The following is a 12258-nucleotide window of genomic DNA, read 5'->3' as shown; positions in this document are numbered from 1 at the left end:
GCTTGCTGGAAAGGGAGGGCCCCCCCTTCCCGGTGGCTGTCTCACCCCCTGGGGAGGTGGGAAGCGGACGTACCTGGACACGGAGCTCCTGGAGAGCCTTGGGGGTCTGCAAGAAAATAAAGCCTTAAAGGGAATTGGGGACCAGAGCAGCTGCCATGCACCCACCAAGGGACACCCAGCACTACGTGGGGCTCCACACCCTCTGCGCTGCCATTCCAGTGTGGTGCCAGCCTGTCCACCCAAAAGCCACCACCCTTGTCCACCTGGTGCAGCTGAAACCATGCAACCTTGCTGCATCCCAAACCAGCACCTGGACCCACCAGAGACAGGCTCTGGCACCGTGGCAGACCTGATCCTGCCCAGGGTCCCCCCAGGATGCTCCCAGGCATCCCCATTGCAGCACCCACCTCCGTCTCCCACAGACACAGTGTTGGTCGTGGTGCCCATCACCCCAGTAACCGACTTCTCTCTGCCCGCTTTTGTTTCGCAGCTTTTTGGCTTCGTTTACGCCTGTTACGTCAGCAAAGTGTTCCTGGAGGAAGAAGACAGCTGTAAGTGCTTTTCCTGTCAGTCACTGGGGGAGAGCCACAGCGCTGCAAAATAGTCTCGGCTATCGCTGGGCAGCATCTCGCCAGGGTGGCAGCTCCCGGCCGGGGATGTGGGAGCAAAGCTGGGCTGCAGGCGGGTGAAGCGACCCCTTTAGTTGGGGTTTTTGCCCTGTTTTTTTCCATCCCTGATGAGGCAGATGCACAAAGGTGTGGCGTGCCACCCGTGGTCCCCCCTGCCTGCATCGCGGAGGGTGCTGCACCCGGGCCGGGGCTGGGAGAGGAGGAGGACGGGGACACCCAGCCCTGAGCTGCAGTGTCTCTCGCAGGACTGCAGTGCTCACAAACTTCGGGTGCAGGAACGGGACCGGTTTCATCCAGTGCATGGGGTCAGGCTTCATCCCCGCACCAGCCACAGGAGGCTGAGAGGGTCCCCGCTCCCTGATCCCCACACCAGCACCACGACACAGCCCAGCTCCCGCTGATGTCAGGATGCTCAACCCCGTGCGTGGCCGTTCAGGGTGGATTTGGGGCTGGCATTGCTCCTGCTGCTCCCCGCTGACCCAAATTCAGAGCTTCTCCTCTGGGACAGAGCATCACCCCCAGGTCCATGGTCCGGTGTGGCTGGGGGGAGAATCACCCTTGCTGTAAAAAGCCACCTCCAAGCCCTGATCAGTTCATGGTGCATGTTCCTCCTGGTGCGGATCCGGCCCTGTTGGGGCTGCAGGAGAGCCGTCCTCCCTGCTCACGTCTCCAGGAGCCACCCATCACCTGCCTTACCTTTTTGACAGCTATCTGGGGCTTGGGGACGATGAAATGGGAAACATTATGTCCCCCCAGCCAGCACGCCCATGGACAGCGGGGTAGCAGAGCCCTGCTCCCTGCCTCGAGGCTTTTTACCCCCAAAGCTGGGAGAAAACCAGCAATTTAAGCAAAGTTACAGGCTAATTTTTATACAGTCTATATTGTGCTTTCCGATGTGACAATGATCCCTGCAAACACCCCTCCAGAAGTGCTGAGCACCCTGGCCCCGGTTAACCAGGCAGTTAAGGCTGTAGCCATCCAACCGCATTAAATGCTCATCTGCCATTAATTAATTCGCACCAGCTGGCAGCTCCCAGCAGCTGACCGCAGGCAGGGCTGTGCCGCAACCGCCGGCATGGCAAAAGCCACCCAGATACGCTCAGCATCGGGCTCCTTCCCCGCAGCATCGGGATGAGCATCCCTGCCGGTGCCGTGGACTCGCAAATGGTCCCAGCCCAGCCCAGGAGATGCTGGGGTTCAGCCTCCTCGTGTTTTTCCCCCTGCTGCTGGGAATCAGTGTAGCGGAAAAGGAAAATCTCCGTGTGAAATTGGACACTGCCTGTGGTAATAACTTGTTTCTGTACTCGGGGAGCTGGCAAAAGGGTTTATCTACCGCCGCTGGCTTTGAAGCATGTTTGCATTCAAACAAACTCCCGCATTCAATACACTTTTAATATTAATGCTGCCGGAGTCCAAGATTCAAATGCAGCTTTTTTAATGGAATATCTTATTAGATTTGGAAATGGATGGATGGCGTCAAAATTGAGAGCTGGCTGAATATTAAGTCGGGAAGATAAATATATGGGGAGAACTGGGCTCCCCCCTCAAGCTCACTGATGTTTCCCGGACACCCGTGTGCAAATCCACCCGGACCACATCTCCCTGGGGATTAATATATTTGCTTTGGGGAGATGCGTTGTGCTGTGGCTCCTGTGATGGCTCAGGTAGCCCCGCCTGGTGCCTGTTCCTGGGCTGGCTGAGCAGCCGCTGGCTGTGCCTACGGGAGGGTTCTGGTCTGGGGGCACGTAGGATGATCGTGGGAGAAGCTGGGGTACCCCCAGCCACCCACCACTGCCACTGCACAAAGCCAGGGCGAAGGGCTGGGGTCTGCTGCCGCAACCCCTCCGGCAAGCGCCCAGGGGCTCGTGGGGCGGCTGATGGGCTCTGCCGGCCAGCGGGGGATGAGCCACCAGGCTGGAAACTGCAGTCACGAAAACTGATATATTGGTGTCTGCAATTCCCCTAAATGACACGCTTTAAACGAGATGTAATTACCCCATAATTCTCCTTAAACGCCCACTCTGGAGACAATGATAGGGTAATTTTACCCACTTTGTCCAGCCCGCAATGCAAGGGCTGCTGTGGTGAGGAGAAGAGAGCCCGAGGGATCTCTGCAAGTCGGTCCGGCTCCTTTCCTCCAGTTCTCGCCAGCACTTTCCTGGGATGTTGCAGGAATCTGGGAGGCTTCTGCAGCCCGGGATGCTGCGTGTCCCTGGGACGCTGCCGTGACCTGGGGTGCTGCACTTGCCCAGGATGTACAGGGACCTGGGATGCTGCGTTTCTCTGGGATCCTGCTGCAAAGCGGGATCCTGCGGCAACCTGAGATGCTGCGCTTCCCCAAGATGCTGCTGCAGCCTGGGGTGCTGCATGACCCGTGCATGCCGTTGAGGCAGGGAAATTGCCCCGCTGCCCTTCCCAGCTCACCTCGCTGCTCTCCCCCCTCTTCCCAGTCGACTTCATCGGTGGGTTTGACTCCTACGGCTACCAGGCGCCACAGAAGACATCACACCTACAGCTACAGCCGCTCTACACGTGAGTCCATGCTGGGCTGGGGAAAGCCTTGGGGATGCTCAGGGATGCAGGAGCCCCTCCAAGGTGCCTCATCACACCATTGTAACCCAAAAGATTTGGGTCTGTGAGTCCGCTCAGCCTCGATATAAAGCCCAGACGCTCCGGCGGGGCTGAGGCTGGGCAGTTTTAGGGGAGATCGTGCCCTTGTTTTGCTTTTTGCTGTTTTTTGGCTGCCAAGCCTCAACACGCCAGGGCTGCCCAGGGGAAGCAGCAGCTCTTCAGATAAGTGCAGCTGACTTTTTTTTTCCTTCTCCCTTACCCATTAAGCTCAACTAGATAAACGCTCAAATGAGATAAGGCTGCAAAATCTAAAGGGATTAGCCTCGTGCAGGCTTTGCTGGGTGCCAAAAATTAATTATATTTTGAGCCTTCTATGCAAATTCAAGGGCATGCCATGCAATTAGAGATGCAAAGAGGGGGCTGCGGTGGAACAAATGTATTTGTGATATTGCTTGGCCCTCCCTGGACGTTTGGGCACAGACAGCCTCTCGTGTACCTGCCCTGGTGCGTGGGTGCGGGTCAGTACCCATGGGTGCTGTGCCCCCCCTGCATCGAGCTGGTCCTTCCCTGGGAGGACCCCTGGGAGCCCCCCCGGTCTGAGCGGAGCATGGTGGGATGGGAACTGCCCCGGGTGAGGACAGGGGTGGTGGCACTGGCGTTTCACCACGGTGTCACCGCGGGGTGGGAGTGGTGCCAGCACCCACGTCCTGGGGGTTGCTGTGGATGTGCTGCCCTCCCCCAGCCTCACGCCCACCATTGGGGGAACCCAGGAGACCATTGTCCCCCCGATGAGACATGCCCCATGGATGGTGTCCCCCAGGGAACCCCTTCAGACCTGCCTTGGTGGGATGGTGTGAAGCCACTGTGACAAAGATGGGCAGTGGGGAAGGCAGGGATGGGGGCGAGCACTGCCTGACCCTCTCCTGCCTGCAGCCTCCAGGAGCAGGGGGGCTGCAGGGGGCTGCTGTAAGCCCAGTGCTCCCCAGCAGCTGCAGGATGAGTGCTGAGAGCTGCAGCATTTGGGGAGATTGGCGGGAATATCAATTTTAGGTGGGGGCAATATCAGTTTTAGGTGGGAGGAGTATCAATTTTAGATATACAGGGGATCCAAAAGCTGATAGCAGAGAAACTCGGCGCTGAGATACCAGGATGGGGAGACCTCAGTAGGGTGAAGAGGTGCTGGGGAAATCCCTCTCCTCCCTTTCTGGGAGATGTTTAACCCAAGCCCTGTATCCTCTGCAAAGCCCAGCCTCCCTCCAGGGCTCTTCTGGCTGCCCAGGGCCTGTTTTGGGGTGATGGGGGGGTTGGGGCTGCATGCTTTAGGGGTGGGTTGTGTACCCAGCCGGGTACCAGAGCATCCCGTCATGAAGTGATGCTGGGGACGGGGCCGCGTGGGTCTCCGGCACAGATCCAGCCTCCCCTCCTTGCCTGCAGTAACCCCGTGGGCAAGCCCCAAAGCCCTTTGTGGGCAGCGTGTGTTGGGGGCTGCCATCTCTTGTCCTGCCTGCAGGGCTGGCTCAGGCAGTGCTCCTTGTAATTAGATTGCTTCCTAATTAATCAAGCTCATGGGCCACCCGCACCTTTGTGGCCTTTCTGCAGGCACAGCCCGGGAGGGGTCACAACTGGGACCCTGCCACTGTGCTGCCAGCTCCCCCCTGCCCACAGCCCTCTCCATCCTACCCTGGCAGCTCATTAATAACCCACCACCTAATTAATGCAGCTATAATTTATATCAAGGCACCTCCATCACCCTGACAGCGGTGGCAGGCTGGGCTCATGGACACCAAAAAAGCCAGTGCCCAGGGAACGTGCTCTGTCCCCAAGGTGGGAGAGTCCCACTGGGGTGGCACAGTGACAGCCGGGGGGACCCGAGGGGTGCCGGGACAGCGGTAACCCCACTGGGGAGGAATACAGGGGTGTCTCGCTGCCACCCATCATCTGCGAGAGGATGTACAAGGTGCTGTCCCAGCTTGGTGCAGCAGATCCAGCCACTTGTGTCCCCAGGGGACAGCCGGGCAGGAGGGACCTGGGGCTGCTGTCCTAGACTGAAAACTTAAAGCTTATTCTGCAGTTCGCGATTAGCTATAATTGGATTAATGTGGGCATGGGGGTGGGTTTCCACCCAGCAGAAGGAGGACGATGTGCCATGCCAGCACCCACTCCTTGTCCCCTTGGGTCCCTCCTGCCTGGCCAGGGTGGCACTGGGTCCCCACCACGTCGCTTGTCCCGCCCAGGATGGGGGCTCTCGCCTCCAAAATCCCTTCTGTAGCATATCAGCAAGTGGGGAAACACAGGCTGGGAGCTGGGAGCTGAAACCTGGGCACTTGTGACAGGGTGTGCGGGAAGGGGGTCTGCAGGGGGTCCCCATGCGCTGTCCTGGGGGAGACGGGGGTTGTTTCTCTTTCTGGTGTGAGGGGCTGCGTGCTTGCTCCGTGCCGTGGTTGTGTGCAGGGGGTGGGGGGGATGTGTGTGCGACCTCCCGGTGCAGCCAGGGCTGGGGGTGTGCGGCCAGCATCCGGCCTCCCGTGGTGCCAGCTCTCCCCACGCGTTTTAAACACACACACGTACACGTGAGGAAGCACAGCAATGCCCGTGCATGCACCCACGTGCACACACACAGTCCTGCCTGCGCACACGCTCGCGTGCAGACACACGCTCACATGCCTGCACATGCTTGTGCACCCACCTGCATGCACATGCATGCACATGTACACCTGCACATGCCTGCACACGCCTCCACACGCCTCCACACGCACACAGGGAACCGCCAGCCTGCAGGTGGGTGCAGCACCTCCCAGACCCCAGCACCCACCAGCTGCTGCCAAAAGGTGTCCTGCTGGGGGAAAGGGCTGGCAGCAAGCAGTGGGGTGAGATGGGCAGCATGTGCCCCACTGTGGTCAGGAGTCCTGGGCCCCTCCGTGTCCCCTCTGTGTCCCCTCCGTGTCACCATGCTGCCTGCAAGCAGCCGGGGATGGGTGAGCGGGGCAGCCTCGATGGCAGTCCCCGTGTCACCATCAGAGGTGGGGACATCAACTCATGGGGGCTTCCCAGCCTGGCCCCAGTTGCTGTCTTACATTTTGGGGGGTGAAATGAGGGTGAATGGCCATGCGAGAGCCACCCCAGGTCACCCTGGCAGGTCCCTGTCCCCCGGGGTGGGCAGTCGGCAGCTGTCCGTGGCCATGGCTCCTCGTCCCCTCGCTCAGTGCAGTGTGGGGACATGGGGACACATGGCAGGGATGACTCCCCGGACCCCGGTCTCACCCCTAACACCTCCTCTCCTCTTCTGTCCCCAGATCTGGGTAACCTCCTCCCGCCCTGGATCCGGCTCCGGCCCGGCGTGGGAGCTGGAGGCGACCGGACGCCCCTAGAGCGAACTGTCCCACACCCCATGATACGACCCCTGGCGAGGGGGGGGACGACGCCGAGCCGCCCGGTCCCCTCCTGCCTCCTCGCACCCTGCAAGACCCCTGAAAACAGAGCCGGGAGCTGCACATTCATCCCACCCTGGACGCCTCCGAGCCCAAACCACCCACCCACCGCAGGATCAGGGGGGCTGGATATTGGGGGACCCCCCCAAGCCGCGCTGCCCTCCCAGGCTCCCACTCCCTCCCCAGGATGGGGACATGGGGACACGCGGGGAGGTGGCATCGCTTGCCGGACACTGTTTTCTTCTCTTTCTCCCAGCCTGGTTTTTCCTTGGAGCAGCAGGGCCCTTCCCAGCCTGCCGGGCAGGAGGGGAGCCCAGAGCAGGATTGGGGCGAAAACCAGCCAGTTTGGAGCAAATGGGACTGGGGCGGGGATAAACACCTCTTTGGGGACAGCGGGGCATGCAGGGCAGCTTCGTCCTCCGCAGGGTTGGGATGACTTCATGAAACGCCGGGTTTTGGAGTTGGGCTGGCCCCAAAACTGGGGTTTTTGCTCCCAAAAGGAGTTTTCCAGCCCCGCTGGTTGGATGTAATGGCGTCAAGGGGCTCGGTCTGGGATGGTCCCCTCACCCCGAGGACCTGGATCTGGCCATCAGCATCTTGCCTCACCCCCCCCAGACCTGGGGATGGTGGGGGGGGCAGAGCACCCCAAAATCCCTCCACAATCCCCCCATCCCTGCCACATTTCCAGGGGGTCTTGCTCAAATTTGGCAATACTGACGCTGCTTTTGACACAGCCCCTTTCCGGCTGTTTTAACGAATCTAATGAATGTTTTAGGTTGGTTTTTTTTTTTTAATTATTGGGGTTCTTTTTTTTTTAATTTAAAGTGCCTGAGTGGACTCTGGCTGAGCACGATGCCCTGGCGAGCCTGCGCTGGGCCGCCCCCGAGGCCGACATTGTGCCTTCAGCAACGCTTTGCCCACCCCGGGGCTGCCTTGGTGCCCCCCAGCCCCTTGCCCAGGGCTGCAGGGGGGCAGCTTGGTGCTCCTCTGACCCCCCCAGCCCCTCCATCCATTGGGGGTCTTGGTGGCAAATCCATCCATCAGGTGCAGTGGCAAAAAAGGGTGATGTCGGCATGTGGGGAATGGTTATTTTGGGGGGGGGGCGGAATGTGCAAGGTCTGTTGGGCAGCAATCGCTTGGCAAAATGAAGATGAGCTGGGAATTAAAAGCCTTGGAAGAAGGTGGAAGGGAGAAAGTAGTTTCAGGAAGCATCCCGGCTCCCCCGACCAACTTGTTCTCCTTCTTTTCCCAGATGTGGGGTGCGGCTTCTCCCGGATCCCTGGATCTCGTCCCAAGCCCACCCTTTGCCTCTGGGAGCAGGGGGAGTCGCAACAATTTTGCTTCCCAGGAGTTTTTCATCCAGTCGTGGGGGTTATTAGGGGATTTATTTTTGCACCCTGGAGTGATTTTTTTTGTCCTTCCCAACAAGCAGCCGTGAAGTGCCAACGACGGAGGCTGCCCGAGCCCAAACCCTGGGCAGGGGACAGGCTGCATCCCCCCGCCAGTCCCTCTGCCACATCCAGCCAAGCTGCGAACTTTACAGGCAATAATTTTTTCTGCCCTTTCCCCTCTTTTTTCCAAGGAAAACTGTGTTTTTCAAGCAACGGATACCCCCCATCCCCCAAAACACATCCCCATCCCCAAGCACTGCCCAGCCCTGGGAACGGCAGCATCTCCAGGGTTTATTTTCCTCTCCAGGACCAAGGATGCTCTCACTGACCCACCATGAGACCATGGGATGGGATGGGATGGGATGGCAGACACCCACCCACCTGCTCGAAGCCCTTCTCAAGCCCAACAGGAAGCAGAAGGAAAAGCTTGCCGTCATTTAAAACTCATTCAGAAGAGCTTCCCTCCGTCCTGAGCTCGACAGGAGCCAGGCACCGGCCCTCCATGACCTTGTTTTTTTTCTTTTCCGTTGGCTTGTTTTTATATAAGACTGTATTTGTAACGTGAACCGAGGATTTCTTTTCTATTCTGTAATTATAAAAGTTGAAGGAAAGTTTCATCCGATGGCTGTTCTGGTTTTGGGGCATTTCCCTTGTGCAGTTGAATCGATTAAAAATTGGTGGGGTTTTTATTTTGCCTTTTCTTTCCCTGCTCTTCAATGCCACCAGCTCGCTCCCGTGGGCTCTGTGTCACCCAGCTTTCCACTGCTTTATAAGCCAGCGCTTCGTTTTAATGATGCCCGGGTGAGGCTCTGCCTCCTCCCTTGCTGCCTGCGCAGGTAATGTCCTCCCCGGTAGTAAAATAGCAGAAAAAAAATTTTTTTAAAAGCCAAAATGCAGAAAAGCAGCGTCCTCCAGGCTGGGTGTGGGTATCACCCACCACGTGATGGGGGATGTCGGTGGCCGGCGCATCCCATCCCTGTGCATGGGGGCAGCCACGGGGGTCTGCAGCCGTCCTCCCCCTAAGAGAAATATTAGTAACCCCCAAAGAAATAGTAAGAACCCCTCGGGTGTTTTTTCAGGTTGAGCTCCTAAAATAAAACTTTCCAGCCCTGCCAGGGGCAGGGGTAGGAATTCCCCAGCAGGAGACACCAGGTCACAGTCACAGCCCCATGGGAAAAGTTTCCTTTTCTCCCTAGATATTCATGTTTTCCATCAAAGAAGCAATTTTCATTGAGCTCGATGCCACCCCTTCGGGGTGATGCTTGCTTCGCACATGGTTTCATTCGAAGTAGTCAAAGCCATTTTTTTTGCTCTATTTTCAGTTGATTCCAAATGAGAGGCGGCTGCCTCCTGCTCCCATCCTCTGCCCTTGGTTCTTCTCCCCTTTGCTGCCTTTTCCAGTGCATTGAATTAAATCTTGTTTTTCAAATCAAAATGGAAATGTGGCAAGGAGGCAGCAAACACGGTGTCTTCGGTGACATCGGGGACCAGAGCAGCTGGATGCCTCTTATCCCCTGGGCTGAGCTCCCCGTGAGGCTTCTGCTCGGCAGCTCCCTGCCATGGGGGTTTGTCACTGGCTCTTTGGGGACACTGTGCCTGTGCTGACTTGTTCCTGCTTGTTCCCAAATCTCTGGCCCCATGGGAAGTGAGCCTCCATCCCTGTAAGGCTCGTCCTGGCCCCGCCGGGAGCTGGCAGGACAATGCTGTCCCTCGGCCGAGACGGTGGCACTGAGCGCACGTCACCAGGTCACCCGCAGGTCCTGCTCCTCAGCTCCACTGCGGAACCCCATCCCTGGGGGTCTGCTTTTTAACAGAAAAGACTAGAATCAGGTTTCCAGACCTAAAATCCATAAATTTTAGGGGGGTGCCCAGGGATGGAGGAGCCACAGTGTTTGGCCTGGCCATGGGGACAGCGGGGTGACCCAGCGCCCTGGGGGCAGGCAGGTGCTGCCCCAAAGCAGTGGGTGTGAGGGGTGGAGGTGGCCCCCGCTGGGGCACAGGGGTTTCCCTGAGCATGGGGGGAGACAAGCTGCCGCCAGCCTCGCGTGAGACCCCGGGGGAGGGACCCGAAGGACCCCGCAGGGTCGGGTGGGGACGGCCGGCTGCTGACAACCCACTGCCTCTGTGGGTAAGGATGGGTGTTTGGGTGAGGCCTGCGCAGAGAAGAGCTACCTCATGCCTTGTAGGCACCAGGGAAATGAGGATGAATTTTTTTTTTGGGGGGGGGGGGGTGAGCAGGGATGGAGGCCTGTTTCTATGACAACAGTGAGGCCAATCAGACCCTGTAGCCATGAACCACGGAAGAGGTGGGTCAGCACCAGCACCGCCATGGTCCCACTGGAGCATCCCACAGCCACGCTGCTGGAGCATCCCACGGCCACGCTGCTAGAGCATCCCACAGCCACGCTGCTGGAGCATCCCACAGCCACGCTGCTGGAGCATCCCTTGGCCACGCTGCTGGAGCATCCCACAGCCACGCTGCTGGAGCATCCCTTGGCCAGGCTGCTGGAGCATCCCTTGGCCAGGCTGCTAGAGCATCCCACAGCCACGCTGCTAGAGCATCCCACAGCCACGCTGCTGGAGCATCCCTTGGCCACGCTGCTGGAGCATCCCGCAGCCACGCTGCTGGAGCATCCCACGGCCACGCTGCTAGAGCATCCCACAGCCACGCTGCTGGAGCATCCCTTGGCCACGCTGCTGGAGCATCCCGCAGCCACGCTGCTGGAGCATCCCTTGGCCAGGCTGCTGGAGCATCCCACAGCCACACTGCTGGAGCATCCCACGGCCACGCTGCTGGAGCATCCCACGGCCACGCTGCTGGAGCATCCCACGGCCACGCTGCTAGAGCATCCCACAGCCACGCTGCTGGAGCATCCCACAGCCACCCTGCTGGAGCATCCCACAGCCACGCTGCTGGAGCATCCCACAGCCACACTGCTGGAGCATCCCTTGGCCAGGCTGCTGGAGCATCCCACAGCCACGCTGCTGGGGCATCCCACGGCCACGCTGCTGGAGCATCCCGCAGCCACGCTGCTGGAGCATCCCACGGCCACGCTGCTGGAGCATCCCTTGGCCAGGCTGCTGGAGCATCCTGCCACACTCCTCTTCCCCAGCTGGGGAGGAAGGAGCAAGCCTGTTTGCCCGCCCACACCCATTGATCTACCTCTTGCAAAACAACCTCCTGCTGCCCAGCCCCGTCCCAGCTCCCGCAGCCTGCCTGGGCACGCCAGGAAACCCTCCGACAGTAACGGCGCTCCAGCCTTCGGCTTCACCACACCCCGTGTTCTGCCTCCTGTACCTTGGAGGGGGCCGCTAAGGGGAGGTAAGCACCAGACTAGAGGCTGAAATAGGGTTCTTAAAGTGTTTTTCAATTAAAATCTTTACTTTTGGGAGGCATCTTCCAGATTATTGCACAGAGTTTGTGGTCATAAAATTCATTGTCCTTTATCTGACACAGATTGGGTGCCTTCAGAGGTGGCTGCTGCAGCGAAAGGTGGTTGCAGGGCTGGGAGACGTCACCCAGGTAAGGGAAGTAAAACCCCATCGCGTGCACGTGCTGGCTGGATAATGATCACAGTGGGAATTAATTCAGAAATAGGTCTGGAACACACATCAGGGAGGTTTTCTGCAGGTGCTGCGGTGGCGTGGCTGGCGAGCTGCCTCCCAGCAGGGTTCTGTGCACTGGGAAGGTGACATTGGTGGGACTGGGAAACATGGGGGGGTGGCTCTGGGAGCCTTGCTGGGAAGGATGTCATTGCTGTTACTAGAGTGGCCCCAAACCGGAGCACGGCAATGGCTCCCCGCAGCCCTGGGCTCACGCCAGCACTGGGAGGAGGTTATTTCTAGCAGCCACGGCTACTGTCAGCCTTCCGCAGCCACCATGAGGGAGATGGTTCCCGGCTCCAAAACATCCCCGCAGCCCAGAAAAACAAATAAAAACACTTGGGAAGCTGCTTTAAAAGCAAAAGAACCATCCTGGCTGGGGGCAGCGCCTTATTCCTGGGCATCCCCACCTGGCATGTGGGATGTGGGTGCTCTCGGGTGCAGCTGGAGCCACTGCACGCGTGCGGGGCTGCAGATGGGGCTGAGCACCGCTCCGAAGCCCGGCTCCTCCAGGCATCCTTCCTCCAGCTCCGGGGCGAGGAAGGCGGTGGGTTTTCATGGTCCGGCCTGTGGTCATAGACTTAAAATTTAAATAGTTAGTTACTTTTAAGTAATGTTTATTTACTTTTAAAACTT

At 58.8% G+C, this 12258-nt stretch overlaps 1 protein-coding gene across 1 annotated transcript in view; it reads left to right on the top strand.

Annotated features, from left to right (window-relative positions):
• The window catches only part of NKAIN1 (sodium/potassium transporting ATPase interacting 1), a 41748-nt gene extending 33107 nt beyond the window's left edge, over window positions 1-8641 (top strand). The window contains exons 5-7 of the mRNA XM_064471614.1: window positions 491-551; window positions 3080-3161; window positions 6494-8641. Coding sequence (XP_064327684.1) covers window positions 491-551; window positions 3080-3161; window positions 6494-6503 — 153 coding nt within the window. The 3' untranslated portion in view covers window positions 6504-8641. The remainder of the gene's footprint in view (window positions 1-490; window positions 552-3079; window positions 3162-6493) is intronic.
• Window positions 8642-12258: the final 3617 nt, after the last annotated feature.

Source organism: Phalacrocorax carbo, chromosome 22, assembly GCF_963921805.1.
Source record: "Phalacrocorax carbo chromosome 22, bPhaCar2.1, whole genome shotgun sequence".
NCBI classification, from domain to species: Eukaryota; Metazoa; Chordata; class Aves; order Suliformes; family Phalacrocoracidae; genus Phalacrocorax; species Phalacrocorax carbo.
The sequence above is the reverse complement of the archived record's forward strand: the minus strand, read 5'-3'. Positions and strand labels throughout refer to the sequence as shown.